The sequence below is a fragment of the Thermobia domestica genome, chromosome 2 (assembly GCF_964235325.1).
Source record: "Thermobia domestica chromosome 2, izTheDome1.hap1.1, whole genome shotgun sequence".
NCBI classification, from domain to species: domain Eukaryota; kingdom Metazoa; phylum Arthropoda; class Insecta; order Zygentoma; family Lepismatidae; genus Thermobia; species Thermobia domestica.
In genome coordinates, this window is record NC_137455.1 from 365322615 (window position 1) to 365337871 (window position 15257).

At 35.0% G+C, this 15257-nt stretch overlaps 1 protein-coding gene across 1 annotated transcript; it reads left to right on the forward strand.

The window, feature by feature from the left end:
- The first annotated feature begins 3453 nt into the window (after nucleotides 1-3453).
- Nucleotides 3454-14739, forward strand: LOC145679604 (synaptic vesicle glycoprotein 2B-like). The gene is made up of 5 exons (XM_081750181.1): nucleotides 3454-3575; nucleotides 4617-4882; nucleotides 8168-8327; nucleotides 12130-12257; nucleotides 14672-14739. The coding sequence occupies exons 1-5, from the start codon at nucleotides 3454-3456 to the stop codon at nucleotides 14737-14739; spliced, it is 744 nt and encodes a 247-aa protein (XP_081606307.1).
- The last annotated feature ends 518 nt before the right edge of the window (nucleotides 14740-15257 follow it).

The following is a 15257-nucleotide window of genomic DNA, read 5'->3' on the forward strand; positions in this document are numbered from 1 at the left end:
CGTATGTAACTTATAGCTGACGTACCCAAAATACGTATACTATTTAAGGTACGGAAAGTTGTTAGATGTCATATATTCTGCAACGACATGATGTAACATCTAAGCGGGAAAGAATACAGTACGCATTTATATATGGATAACGTATACTACGTGCTGATTTCTCTATAGTAAACATAAGGATCCCGTATATTTGTATAATATACCGCTGTTCGGATAACGGATTTTTCTCAGTGACCTTAGGTAATTTTTCTATTAACCTAGAACGACGGTGACACAAACACTGAAACAGCAAGGACGGTTAAGACCCCAAAGACTCTTCCACCAGATATTGAACTCGGGACCCCGTACACCAAAGGCGCAAGTGATACGGTATCCAATAGACCAGCGGGGAGGGCACCCACTCGACCACTCGGACGATTGACAACATTATCACTATGAACATGATGTGTTTAATAGCGGAATCGTTCCCGATTTCAGATTGTAAGGGGTACTTTTTTTGCCAGTGAAAATTTTCCATGGCAAATTCCTCCAATTTCATAATCCAGCCGTTATAACGTACCTTTATGGAACGTTTCACATCTTTATCTCATTAAAATGTACCTAATGGCTACAGATAGTGTATCGTCCATAAAAAAATCTCATAGTACATTCCTTAAATTCGAAACGTTTTCCATAATCAAGTCATTACGTAAGGCAGGTGCCATTATGCAGAGTTAATGTATGTCACTATCTCATTAGGGAGTACTTAATCAAAGATGAGTGAATGTATGAACCGATCTATGATTGGGTAAAGAGTTTCCCTCCCCCCAAAAATTCAAAAGCACATTCCTTCAATTTCGGACATTTTTCATATTAAAGCCATTATAAGTTACCACTATGTAGACATTCACATCTTTATTGCACAGGAAAAGTACTAGATGGCGTATAAAAATTTTGCCATACCACATTCCTTAAATTTTGGACTTTTCCATACTCAGGTCATCATAAGGTACCTTTATGCAGAGGTTCACGTCTTATCTTATTGGGAAGTACCAAATCAATGTGATGACTGAGTGAATGAACCGATTTTTGTTTGGCTAACGAGAGTTTTTCATTACATTTTGGAATTTACCATACTCAAGTTATTATGAGGTACCTTGAAGCAACATGTCACGTCTCTAACTCATTGGGAAGTACCTAATCAATTTGATGAATAAGAGTTGAGTTGATTTTAGTTTAGCGTCTCTTTCAGCAGATAGGCTATATGAGACGTGGACCTACTGATTAACTTGGAATCCGAACCACATGAGCTCCCGCCGGGAATCGAACCCGGGCCTCCCACGACAAAGGCGCGTACGCTAACCGCTTAGCCACGGAGGAGCTCTTTGATGAATAAGAGAATGAACCGATTTCTGCTTGGCTAAGAACAGTTTTTGTTGAAAAAAATCCTCATAGCATATTCCTCACATTTAGGACTTTTTCCATACTCAAGTCATTATGATGTATTTTTAATCAAAATTTCACGTCTCTGTCTCATTGGGAAGTACTTAATTATTTTGATGAGTGAGAGAATGAGCCGATTTCTGCTTGGCTAACGACAGTTTTTCTCCCATAAAGAATTACCCTAGCACATTCCTCAAATTTCGGTCTTTTTCAGACTCAAGTGTTTATAAGGTACATTTATGCAGAGTTTCACATCTCTATCTCATTGGAAAGTACCAAATCAATGTGACGAGTGAGTAAGTGACAGTTTTTCATGAGATTTCGGACATTTTCCATACTCAAGTCATTATAGAGTACCTTTATGGAACGTTTCACGTCTCTATCTCATTGGGAAGTACCAAAACAATTCGATGTGTGAGTCTGTGAATCAGTGAGCCTGAAAACTGCATATTTTAGGGGTCTAGTACTTGAATATGGTTGAAGCTAGGAATGTGAGATTTCGTATATGAGTATATCTCTCATATTTCTACTCCTAATAGAATCGTTTTTACAGAGCCTCGAAATCGGCGATTTTACCCAAAACTCTTGTATAATATGCTTATGGCAATGAACGCCAGTTCTAATTTTCTTCGCGAAATGAGAACTTGGCTGCCATGCATGTTGATTCTTCCAAAGCGCGGTGATATAAATGCCTAACAATGACAGACGCTAGTTTCAAAATATAACTAGGAGGTTTATTCCAGTTTGCATTCTGTACTAATCTTTTAAAACTTTGAGCGTTAAAGTTTGAGTTTGACAACACTAGAAAGAAAAGAATTAAGAAATCAGACCATTCTTTTCAACTCAAACAGAAACATTTATTAATACCTACAGATTTTTATTGTCCAAAGATAACAAATAGAATTCCAAAATATTCCCTCACGGCGTTGTTTTGGTATACAAGCTTTTCCCTCACATCTATTCCGTCTATCAATACAAAACTTGGTACACACATTTTTTTTATCTCCTATAGTATTTTTCAAATACTTTTGAATTGAGTACTATTACCCAGGGCCACTCCAGAAAGAAGCCAATGTTGATGGGAGGGATTTTTGGAGGGAATGTGGCCAACATTCTCCCAATTTTCCCTGTTTAAGTACGTTATAGGCCCCAGTACATAGTAACTCTGGAAAGTTTGTTTCACGTTGAAGAGAATGAACTATAAACCATGACTTTCTAATGAAAAGTGTTGATGATATAGCTATTTCACTGCGAGTCTACGAGTTTCTTTATACTAACAGTGTTAATGGGCCCCAGTTACTTACTCCGTTGTCCATGGCACCTAATTTTTTGTGTATGAACATATTTTTGTTATGTTTATCAAGTGGACTAGGTTTAATTAGGATGTCCGGGTGATATCCTCCGTCCTTGTCAGTTTCTGTTATTTTTATCTGTGTGTCAATGAAATCACTACGGCGCAACATAAGAGTATAAATGAAGCCTCGATTCGTATATTGAATCAAGTTATTGACAGTTTTTCAAAAATAAGATATGGACCTAGTGATTTAAATGAACAGCTGATGAATGGATAGAAAAAGATTTTTTTCTTTTTACAAATTATTCTGAATTCATCAGACTCCTGAACATTCAATAATTCATAATTTAGTAGCGTTTCAGATTCGATATTTTTCCAATTCATGTTAACTTAAATGAATATTTTTAAAATCGTCTTAATAACCTTAAATATTAGTCGTCATGCAATTGGGATGAATAAGGATAAATAATAATAATAGAAGGGAAATTAGGGGTATCGAATATCCGAATTTGCATATTGGAAATCAGTATCGCCAATATCCAAATTTGACCATTACATTGAAATACATTGTTCGAAATATTGCACAGTCTGACGGTAAATCAAAAACTACAGTTAGGATTCATAATAAGTCAAAAGTGAAGTTAAGATTCACAGTAACTGAAATATGTATTTTGAAGCGTTAATATTCCTCTACTTTTCTCTATAGCAGCCATCGTAACAACAAATTTTCGATACCCATGAGGCAGAATTCGTTGAAACCATTGGCACACAATCGTGATAATCTAACTAGCGTTGTAAAACGCCCAAGTGTGTACCCAAGTGCGCCCAAGTGTGTACAGAGAAGCAACTCGTTACAACAGTAAGCAAGTTTAGGAACTTTTGCATCCTGACACAATGATCATCATGGACGATGAAAAATATTTTTCATTTCCCAGAGATACAATGCCATTAAACAACAGATTTTAAACTTCTGATATTATGGCGACTTCAGTTACTGTATGCTACAAAAAACAAGGAATAATTTCAGAAGAAAGCACTGATATGGGCATCCATGTTACCAATGTATGTACCCAACTATTCATCAATACAGTTAATGGCCCAGCAATCACAGTTGGCATGTATACCAAGAGATGTTCACCAAAGTTGCTTTAATTCATTAACAGACATCATTATGGTAATAACTATGTATTTTCGCCAGACTTCGCAACCAGTTATTATGCCAGGAAAGCAACTGATTGGTTGACAGTGCATTTAATACCTTTAGTACTACGGGATGCGAATTCGCCATATGTCCCACAGGCACGCCCTGTAGAGCATTTCTGATCTCTGCCGGCTGCGGACGTTATATTAATGTATGGGAAACCAAAACGGCAAAACAGCTCGTCTGTGACATTAAGACCAAGTTACGGAGCTTAGACTTCAGACCCTTCTAAAGTATACTGAAAAGGTTACGACACAAATTAAGACAAATTGAAAAATACGGACTTCATACAGATTGTAGCAAGCAGTGGCATATTTAGGTGGGACTTCCGGGATTAAGCCCCCCGAAATCTTACTTACTTAGTAAAGTATATGAAGTATCTTGCTGAATTTTCACATTTTCAGGCAAAGCCCCCCCCCGAAAGTTGGTAAAGCTCCCCCCAAAACAAAATTGTAAATATGCCACTGGTAGCAAGTAACATGATTTGTTAAGTCTCCATCACTGCGTTGGAATTTGCAATAAATAAACACATCTGCCTGATAGTTTTGTCCTTTTTTTCTTTGTGGGTTAACTTTTGTCCATGCCCTTATTATGAATTCTTTAAAGTACTCTCAATTGTATTCTTTTTATCCCCCATTTACTATAACAAAGGATAAACAAATACTTCCTTATAATTTATTTCTATTTTGTCTTTTCTAGTGGATACTCCTTGACATTTTGGTTCCCGGATATATTTGATAGAATACAGAAGTTTTATGAAATATACCCTAACGAAACAGCCTCAGTGTGTGATATGGTTTCAGTTGTGGTAGCAAACGTTACTTCTGGTTCTGCTGATAATATCTGTGATGGAGCAGTTGACGACTCTGTTTTCATGAACTCATTCTACGTTGGCTTATCCAGTCTGCCTGTCAGTCTTTGGTTTGTTCTTTGTGTCAGCATGCTTGGAACAAGATTTTTCCTAGGTAAGAGGGTAAATTGTTTCTAGATGGTCGAATTCCTTACTGACTTTCTTAACGATTGCAATCTTTAAAATTCTTTCTTAGCCAAGTAGTCGTAGTAATTCTGTGACGTGGCAATTCCCTCTTGGTGACTTTCGTGGCTTTTTCCCTTAAAAAAAAAAAAAAAAAAAACAGATCGTCAATCACACGGATGAATGAAATGTAAGCACATTTTAATGCAAAATATTAATAATTGTATTTTAAATATTTTACTGCAGGAACCCAGAGTTAATTTGAAATTAAAATAAAACATAAGTATAAAAACTGAATATGTTGCACTCTATTCTTTCGCCGGAGATGATAACTATAATATTTCTATTGTAGAATTTAGGCATAATTTCCCTTTTTAGTACTAATGACTTCATACTCAGTCGTTAATAGGTTACATAGTAGAGAACACAGCTAAATATGTAAAAATATGCTTGTTTTAGATTAACCAAAACTGGACAAAGAATACAAATGCTTCTTTTCAATTAGCCAAAACCGGGCAAAGAATACAAATACTTCTTTTCAATTAGCCAAAACCGGGCAAAAAATACAAATACTTCTTTTCAATTAGCCAAAACTGGACAAATAATACAAATACTTATTTTCAATTAGCCAAAACTGGGCAAATAATACAAAAAAGTTCTTTTTAATTAGCCAAAACTGGACAAAGAATACAAATGTTTGATTCAGATTAGCCAAAACTGAACTAAACAATACAAACGCTTGATTTAGATTACTCAAAACTGAAAAAATAAAGAATACAAATGTTTATTTTAGATTAGCCAAAACGGCAAAGAACACAAATGGTCGAACGTGTATTCAAAGTCTTTAAAAGGCACTTTTTCGAACACTTTTTTTTCAAATTTGATTGTTTCTAAGACAGGTAAGTTTTTCTTTCTTTTTTAATTGATCGCTTTCTCTTTATTTCTCTGTTTCAACAATTTTTGGTGAAACGATCTCTTGCAACAATGAAAGAACAACATATATATTCATTTATTGTTTGCGGAAATTTTGAGTGTTTTGTTGGAAACAGCATTTCATTTTATGTACTCATCTGGCTACTCGCTCATTTCCTTTCTTCCGTCATGAAAGTTTCAGATGGCTTTGTCTTCTGTTGAAGAATAACATATATTACATGATAGAATTACATATTCATTATGGAATTAATTTTCAAATGTTAGAATCGGTTAAAATCACATTAAATCACATTGTGTTAATTGTTCAATGTTTTTCAAATTCTGCTCTTTATTATTATTATTAAGTATTCTGCTGTTGGGCAGGTCCTGGGACTAATGACTATTTTTTTTTTTAAATTTAGATTTTGGCCTGTTTCTTTCACGTTTTTCGTTCTTCAGCTTCCTCTTTTAACTCCCAAAATGTTCTTCTGTTTCTTAAATCATCGATTAGTAGTATTCTTCTTCTTCCTATTCCTCGCTTTCCTTCCATCTTTCCTTCTATGGCAGTATAAAGAACACAATTTCTTCGCAAGATGTGTCTCATCCAATTGGCCTTTCTACGAAGGATACGGGCTAGAAATGTTCTCTTCTCTCCTATCCGTTTTAAAAAAACATTTTCGTTTGTTGCTCTCTCTGTCCATTTTATCTTTCCGTCTTCCTCCAACACCACATTTCGAAACTCTCTCCACATTTCTTCTCTAACTTCTGTATTGTCGAATTCTCTGAATCATACAGTTCAATGCTTTATATATAGCACTTGATTAGCTTCTTCGGAAGTCCAATATTGATCCTGCTAGTTAAGAGTGATCTTTTGTTGTTGAATGCTTCTTTGGCTATGGCAATTCATGACCTGATCCTTCTCTTTGCAGGCAGGTATTCAGGGAAAATGGTATCCCGCAATAATACATTTGTGTACGTAGAAACTATGAATATGCCTATAAGGTAAACTCAAAAAGCTCTTTTCCGCAAAACAATTATATTGATTCCTCTATTTTACTGTTCTAGCTACGGATCTCTCTTTTACTTCTCTATCTAATTCTGTTCTCTATTTTGACAGCTTCTGTTTATGAGAGTGCTGCTGTAAACACTTACAAATTATGATTGTATTACGTATTATGAACACTGTTATCTTCTGTTACAAAGATAAAAATGCAGATGTTTATCATCATAGTATTTAATAGACTTGAGGAAATCAGATATGATGCATTGTGAGTTTTCACTCTTCGAAATTTGGTGAATCTTGTCCTAAAGCTTTTTTTTTTTTTATTTCGTTGTTTTCTAAGGTTTCTAAACTAAATTTCCAGAACTTTCACAAAACAGACTGGGGCCAAGATGTATGTATTGTAAATTTAATTTAAATTACTCACTCAGCAGAACAATACATTTATTATAAAATATTATTATCGTGTAACAGCTTCGCCAAGTATACACTTGGCTTTATGAGACACTATGAAAACACAGGTGGCAACACATTTAATATATAAGAGACAGCGAAAAATCTCTGAACCCTGATTGGTACAAGTTTGGATTGAATTTGCGAGTTGTAGCTTTGAGTAACCAGTCAGGATTCGTGGACTTTTTCGATGTCTCTTATATATTAAATCTGTTGCCACCTGTGTTTTCATAGTGTCTGATGAAGCCACAGTGGATAGTTGACATTATACTATATATGGTATTTAGAACAGGCCTAGTTTTCAGGTTCACTAGTAGTATTAGTAACGTTTATAAACAATGTTAACTCATCAATTAATGGGAATGCTTATTATTTTAAATACCTGTTAAGCTAACGTTTGTTGATTTGTTGCTTGGATTGAAGTTTAGCGGCCCTTTCAACACCGAGGTTATATAAGATGTGGACTTACAGTTTAAGTTGAATCCGATCCACCATACTGCTTTCAAATTTTTCAAGGTTCCCTTACTGGGATTTGAAACCCCCATTCTGTACACCAAAGGTACGCACACTAGTGACTAGAGTAGCTTAAAATAAACATGTTAGTACGTAATCTTAAAGTGTCAACACACATTGTTTTTACTGAAGAAAATGTTTATCGATAAGGCAATTTTAACAATTGTTTCAGTACTGTCTATTCATATAATTATGTCAAATTTTATTCAATATTTCTTTTTTGTCACCAGCAAATACAAAAAATTGCCAAATTTTATCATCACTTGAGGGAGATGAAAAAGTCAATAAGTAAGTCCTGAAGTATATTTCACTGAACTCCAGACATACTCAAACAGACACTAGAAAAAAAATATTTAAATAATCATGAATTACTAATTCTCTCTGCTCTTTATTCTCCAGTTTCTGGGATCTTAATTACAGCCATCTGTGCTTTGAGGCTTTACTTTGCGACATCTTTGATTGAAAATGTGATCTTGCCCTGCATATTTCAAGCATTCTTCAGTTTAAATATTTATGTTATATTATGTGTGATGGTTGAATTATTCCCAACAAATCTTAGGTAAGTGTTTTCCAGCTTGTTTTTATGTTTGAATATTTTTCGATTTAACAGTGCCACAGTGACCCCTTGTCACTTAAGAAAGACAGATTTCTTTATTTTGGAGGAATATCAATTGCCGTAGATATACAAATGAAGCCATAGCTAGATAAGTTCTTCTATATGTGGTGTCTCTAACCCTAATTTCCAATCTATTCCTCTATTCCAGCTTTTACTTGCCACTTTGTCATGACTCTTTTAGACCGACAGGTGACTAGCTACTCTACCCGAACTTAACAGGTTTAGTACCCCACCTAGTTGAGTTATGGTCCTCGCTGCTGAAAGGGACGTTAAACTCAAAATCTACTCTACTATGAGTTATGGTAGTAGAAACCTCACTAGACCCGAACACCGGAAGGATTGACAGACTGGAAGTTCTTTTATTGATTGGCAGTCTATGACCATTTTTAGTTAATAGAGGGATTTGAGTAGCTAATTCTGCTAACGTACAAAACTCTAGACTACTACATAGAGTTGGGGTATTTCTTACCAGCATTCATGTTTTCTTATAATAGAGTGCTTCTAGTAGCACTATGGATTAAGCAATAATAGGTCTGTGATGCCTTATTAGTTCTAGACCGCACATGTGCCACAATGGAAAAAAAATCAATGTGTCTCTTTATAAAGAATACTCACAAATAGACTATTTAGAGAAGCTAAGTTTCTATTTATTTATTTTAAATTTGTCGTATATATTGCCTTAGCGTTTTATTTCATAACAAATATTTTTTTTGCGAAAATTACCCTGAAACATGATCTTAAACCTGGGATGAATTTGATCTGTTGAAGTAAGTAGCAATAGGTCCCATTGGTAAACCATGGAGAAAGTTTTATAAAAAAAATTATAATTTTGTTTAGAAAAAAAAAAAACATTTAACATGCTTTCATAAGATAAAGTGACGTCAGTCTTTCTTCTCTGGCTAATTTCACCCCCGATCTATCTATCTATCTATCTATCTATCTATCTATCTATCTATCTATCTATCTATCTATCTATCTATCTATCTATCTATCTATCTATCTATCTATCTATCTATCTATCTATCTATCTATCTATCTATCCCTAGATAGATAGATAGATAGATAGATAGATAGATAGATAGATAGATAGATAGATAGATAGATAGATAGATAGATAGATAGATAGATAGATAGATATACACAGCGTTTCATTTCTAAACTAAAGGTGCCGGTACACTGGTCTTCAGGATCATATTGGATAAAAAATGCATATCTTTCATTATTATTATTATTATTATTATTATTATTAATGATAATAATAATCTCGAGTGGCATGTCACTGAATCTTGTAACTGAAGAGTCTTACGTGCATATGTGTAAAGATATTTGAAAAATGTCTGATTCTTAAATTTTTATTTTATAACACAATAAACGTAATGATAATCAATATTTCTCAGTGATTTCTTTCTTGCGTTTTTCTGTTTTTGTAAACGGGCAAAACTAAGATGCTATTGGTTGTTTTCCAAAGACATCAACAGTTGAACAAATATTGAATTTCAATGACACACACATACAGTACATTGTTCACATAATGTTCTTCACAATACTAATCGTGCTATCAACATGTTCTACAAACTTCAAGTAAATTAATGGAGAGAGTTTGCGAAAAAAATATAGGAGGATGTTTTCACGTAATCCTCTTCCTAAGAATTTGTTGGGAATATTTCGTTGTGCGGGTCAGGTTTTTCAGGAAAAAAATCTGGTCGGTTCAGAGCCTTCATGGTTTGTATAACCGTGCGAAAAAGGAATGAATAAAAGGATAGGCGCGCGGAATTGCCAGCGAGCAAGAGACAAAAAGGCCCAAATATTTCTTCTCCTTGAATGCAATTAATTGACTTCAAGAAGGAACACAGATTTGCAGCTCTTTCTCTTGAAAGAAAAAAAGAAAGAAAAGGGAAACAATAAAAACTCCAGAATTTTGAATAAAACTATATATTAACATCTGATATTTTCGAAGTTTGTCGTCAACCCCTTTAAAAAATAGGGAATATTCCGCTCCCATTAAAAACGTACCGGTACGTTGTACCACTGCGTACCGCCAGAATATATATATATATATATATATATATATATATATATATATATATATATATATATATATATATATATATATATATATATATATATAAAGTATAAAAACTATACATATAAAACTAAAATCTCGGAAAAGACATTCTTTTTGTAATCGAAGGAAGGAATAAATTAATTCCCTGACCCATTTCGATTCCAAGGGTGGGGATATGATTTTGAAGCATCAGAAATGCAAAACCAAGTTCCAACAAAATTATATATTCTTCATAAAAAATACTTTTTTAAAAAAAATATCAGAAGAGTTGAATGGAAAAAATCATTTTTGATTTATTTGTACACCTTAAAAATTGTGTACAAACACCAAGATAATGCATACACCGTTGTGAATCGAAATGTATCTTTTGTAAAAGTTTTGGCGATTTTCTTTTCAATAAGGAGGAGGGAAAGGGGCTCAATCCAACCTCTTGTTCTTGACTTACCTGAACTCCATGTAGTGACAATAATTGGAAATTCCCAAAGAAAATATATGCGTGTTGCATTTAAAGCTAATTGTTTTCGTAAACGGTAAAATTCTGCGAAACACGGTCACTTACTGTGAAGGAAGAACATAGACTGAAAGTATTTGAGAACAAGATCCTGAGACGAATATTCGGACCCTCGGACCCAAGAGGAACGGGAATGGGAAATGGCGGAAACTTCATAACGAGGAACTACATAATTTATATGGTTTACCCAACATTGTTAGGGTCGTCAAGTCTAGGAGGCTTAGGTGGGCGGGTCATGTAGCTAGAATGGAAGAAAGTAGAAACGCTTTCAAAGTCTTGACTGGAAGACGAATCGGAAAACGACCATTAGGAACACCTAGGCGCAGATGGGAGGACAATATTAAAATGGATCTCGCAGAGATTGGAATCCAAAGTAGAAACTGGATGTAGTTAGCTAAGGATAGAAGTCAGTGGAGAGCTTTTGTGAACGCGGCATTGAACCTCCGGGTTCCATAAGCCGTAGAGTTAGTTAGTTAGTTAGTTATCGAGGAAAATTATTATTAGATGGGAAAAACCTGATAGTTTGCGAGAACTTACTCCCTGTGCCTGCTTAATTCTGTCTGGTTTGAACTACAGCCATTGGTAGTGATTGAAATTGATGAAGAGAATATACAGTATGTTCTTATCGAAATTGTTTAATTTTTTATGTGGTGTATACTGGATAATTATTTTGTATACATCTATATATGTGTAAATTTACAGCATTCGACTAGATTATTTATCTCACTCTATTTTTGTTGGGTTGCATTTCCATGAAATAATCTTATTTCGAAATTTTCAAGGAAGTATCAAGTTTCGTTATAGTCTGATAGACTATATTGTTATGAGAGTTACCTTTAAAGAGACATACAAAATGAGCAAATACCGGTTGAATCGAACGGTAGAAGCATATTCCCTTGCTTCAATAAAAAGTAAATCGAGTTTTTCTTCAAATTTCTGTTTTATATTTAAAATACGAACATTATTTATTATGAAAACCAGTTTTTAGAATTGGAATTTGTATGTAAGCCCCAAATTTCACACACATAAATTAATACATTTTATATTAAAATAGTTACGAGTTTACTATTATTATTTTGTTTTACGCCCATACGTACGTCAGAATTATCTATTTAAAGTGAAATTTTAACTAGTGCTTTCTTTTTATTTATTAATTTATTTATTTTCAGAACTGTGGCTATTTCTTTATCTCTAATGATGGGAAGATTTGGAGCGATGACAGGAATCGTAATATTTGGAATGCTTGTGGATCAATATTGTGAAATACCAATACTTTTAGTTGGAGTGATATTAATTGGTAAGATTTCTCTCTCTCACTTTTATTGTAATATATACAAGTCTCAGCTCGTCAGGGTAAGTTCTGCGAGGGTACGCTTATTTCTTCCGGCATGTCTATGTCTGACCCCAATAGATGTCACTAGTGTGCAGGAAATTTGCCGATTTAAAAATATTCTGACGATTTATTTGCAATTGAAGAGCTGCATTGTTTCGATTTAATTAGTTAAAAATAGAACAAGAACAGTTGCGGATCTAGCCCCTGGTCGGGGGAGCCTAGGCCCTCCAGCTCATTGAGTGACAAAAATAATTTAAGGTAATACTTATATTTTTTTGAAAGTTTATTGTAAACTCTTGAATAAATCATAGTCTCGGTTCTGGCTGCCCCCCCCCCCAGTTTTCATCTTCTAGATCCGCCATGAATCAGAGCGTAAACTTATTTAGACTTGACTATTAATATTTATGTAACAGTAAGTTATTTGGTAAGCAAACTAAAATAAAAAAAAGGGTTAAACGTAAGTGAAGACCTGAAAGGAGCAACTAGAATTTGCAACAGTAAATCCTCTGTTGGATAAGGGTTCTCCAACTCTTCTCCAGAATCACCTTGAACAATTCTTTACCACGTTACTTCGTAGTGCTTTTTGAGTTTACCAGTTAACTTTTTATTAAACCTTTGTTAGGTAGCTTCTTGTCCTTTACTAATAAATCGTTTTTGTCGATCGATTATCATTTTTTTCTTTCAATATTTTCGACTCCTAATACTTCACTGTCTTTGTTATTGACCTGATAATACCAATCACCCCTGTCATCTCTTTAATATATTTTTTTCTACCTTTGAGGGTGATTTCCAGAATATATCTCCCTGTGAGTCGTTGTATAATCGGCAGATGTTGAAACGAAAGGAAATGAAATCTTTAGTTTTACGTCCCACGGTTATGCCGGTTAGGCTAAAGGAGACGGTGATGATGAGAAATGAATGAAATGGTGGAATGAAGAAAGTAGGAAGAAACGGGAGAACCGCGAGAAAACCCACGCTGTTTGTCCACCATAAAGTCCACACGGCGCGAACCGGGATCAAACAAGGGTCCCCAAGCACCGGAAGTGAACGCTCTATCAGTGAGCCACTGCGCCCTCTGTCGGCAGATGTTGAATGTCTGATTAATATCACTGTACCAACGTCTCCGAGCTAGGCAGAATATATTCACTGAAGATTTTGCTCTTTAAACATGTTGCCACAGGCTAGCATAACACGTCTGTTTACCTCTCTTCCCTATATTCCCATCCAAGAATGTTTGCTCTTCCAGATAGAACGTAGGTATCCACTTCCAATTCCACTTTTTCAACTTCAATCCTTAATGTATTTACGAAGTTGTTGAACAACACCTTCGTTTCGTCCTTTTCATATCAATCCGGTCTCCTTTACTTTTAAAATGCCATCATGTCTTACAATTCTGTGTTCTTAGTTGCAAAGAAAATGATGTCATCAGCGAAATGATGATGAGTCAGATATTCCACATTTGTTCTTCCAGTTTAGAGATCGATTTAGGACTTTAGGATTTTACATTTGTGTTCTTTCGGCATCTAAGGCCATTTAGCCCTTCACGTTCTCTGGGATGACGTCCCTCGGTGAGAACACTATCCGGAGAAAGGGAAGGAAGGAAGCGGCCTGGGACCTAAAAGTTAGGTACCTCCCCGGCATTTGCCTAGTGTGAGTGAGGAAAACCAAGGAAAACCTCATTCAGGGTGGCTGGCCTGACAGTGAGAAAGCGTGTTACTCTTTTTCGAATGACTTACCCCACGGGGAATCGAACCCAGGACCGCTCGCACCGAAAGTGAGAGCGTTAGCGACTACGAGTTTAGAGATGGAGTCACTAATTTATTGAAAGTTATAGGTTTAAGTTATTATAATTAAAATAAGATCAAATGAGTGTGCGGATATGCCTTGAGCGTGCAGTATATTATGTCGTCAGTTAAAAAAGGTTGAAAACCACTGGCTTACAGAACGTTTAGTTTATAATGTCTAAAGGAATTCATGATAAAATCAAATACGTTTACAAATAACTTCAAACGGATTACATCGTAACTCTTACAGAGATTGACGTAATGTTCAATATGTATTTACGCGGTGGCGAAAAAGTCAGTTTATCCATACACAAAATTCAAGTTTAATTGCGAAGCTCAGTTATATTTTGAGCTTCAACTGAAGAGGAAAGACTAAGGAATGTACTGTTCCCAAGGCGTAACGAGAATGTGACCCACCGTATCACTTAGCAGAGACTGTAAAATATAGCGTAATATAAGCATCTTTTTGTTGAGAGGGGACGGCAAACTGACTTTTGCACCATCCTATATTTGCAGACATTTATATCTAGAAACGATAATGCTCTTTTATAGCAATGCATTTTATGGACCGTTTTTATTTTATTTTTGTTACAGGTACTGGTTTTCTGTGTTTTCTGCTACCGAATATAAGTGGATCTACGCTCAAGAAAGCAATTGGATAGGTTATGAGTTTACGCTATTGATACTTGCGGACTGTGTACATCTATTTGAATTTTTTCCTGTTTTAGCTGTACATAACAACCTGTTACTTGTGATATATTGCAAGGACTTGTGAAGTCGAATGGTGAAGAAGGTCTCATACGTATGCTAAATTCACTCTTAAATGAAATTATTCTACCATACGTGTATATTTTCCCGAACGGATAACACGAGCTCTGAAACCAAAATCATCACATAGATGCGGAGCCGGGCGTCCTCTCCAGTGGCCGTTTTTGAAGTGTGTGTGTGTGTGGTCAAACTTCAGAATTTGTTTATAAACGAAATATTTCAGTACTTTTCAGCAAAATAGTTGCAGAAGAGTGATATTTCCACAAATACGTTTAGTCGTGACTCACAAAATACAGTGGTATATTGATTCCATCTATTGTACCAATAACGAAGTTTATAATCATGTTTCTTTTGCTACATACAGACTCTATTCAATGTTTCTTTCATGTATTTTCTCGTTGTTGCACAGTTC

Coding starts and splice junctions, on each gene's coding strand:
- LOC145679604 (XM_081750181.1), top strand. CDS start 3,454: ATGAGGCAGAATTCGTTGAAACCATTGGCACACAATCGTGATAATCTA. Junction 3,576..4,616: donor AGAAGCAACTCGTTACAACA/GTAAGCAAGTTT, acceptor TGTCTTTTCTAG/TGGATACTCCTTGACATTTT. Junction 12,258..14,671: donor AGTTGGAGTGATATTAATTG/GTAAGATTTCTC, acceptor TTTTTGTTACAG/GTACTGGTTTTCTGTGTTTT.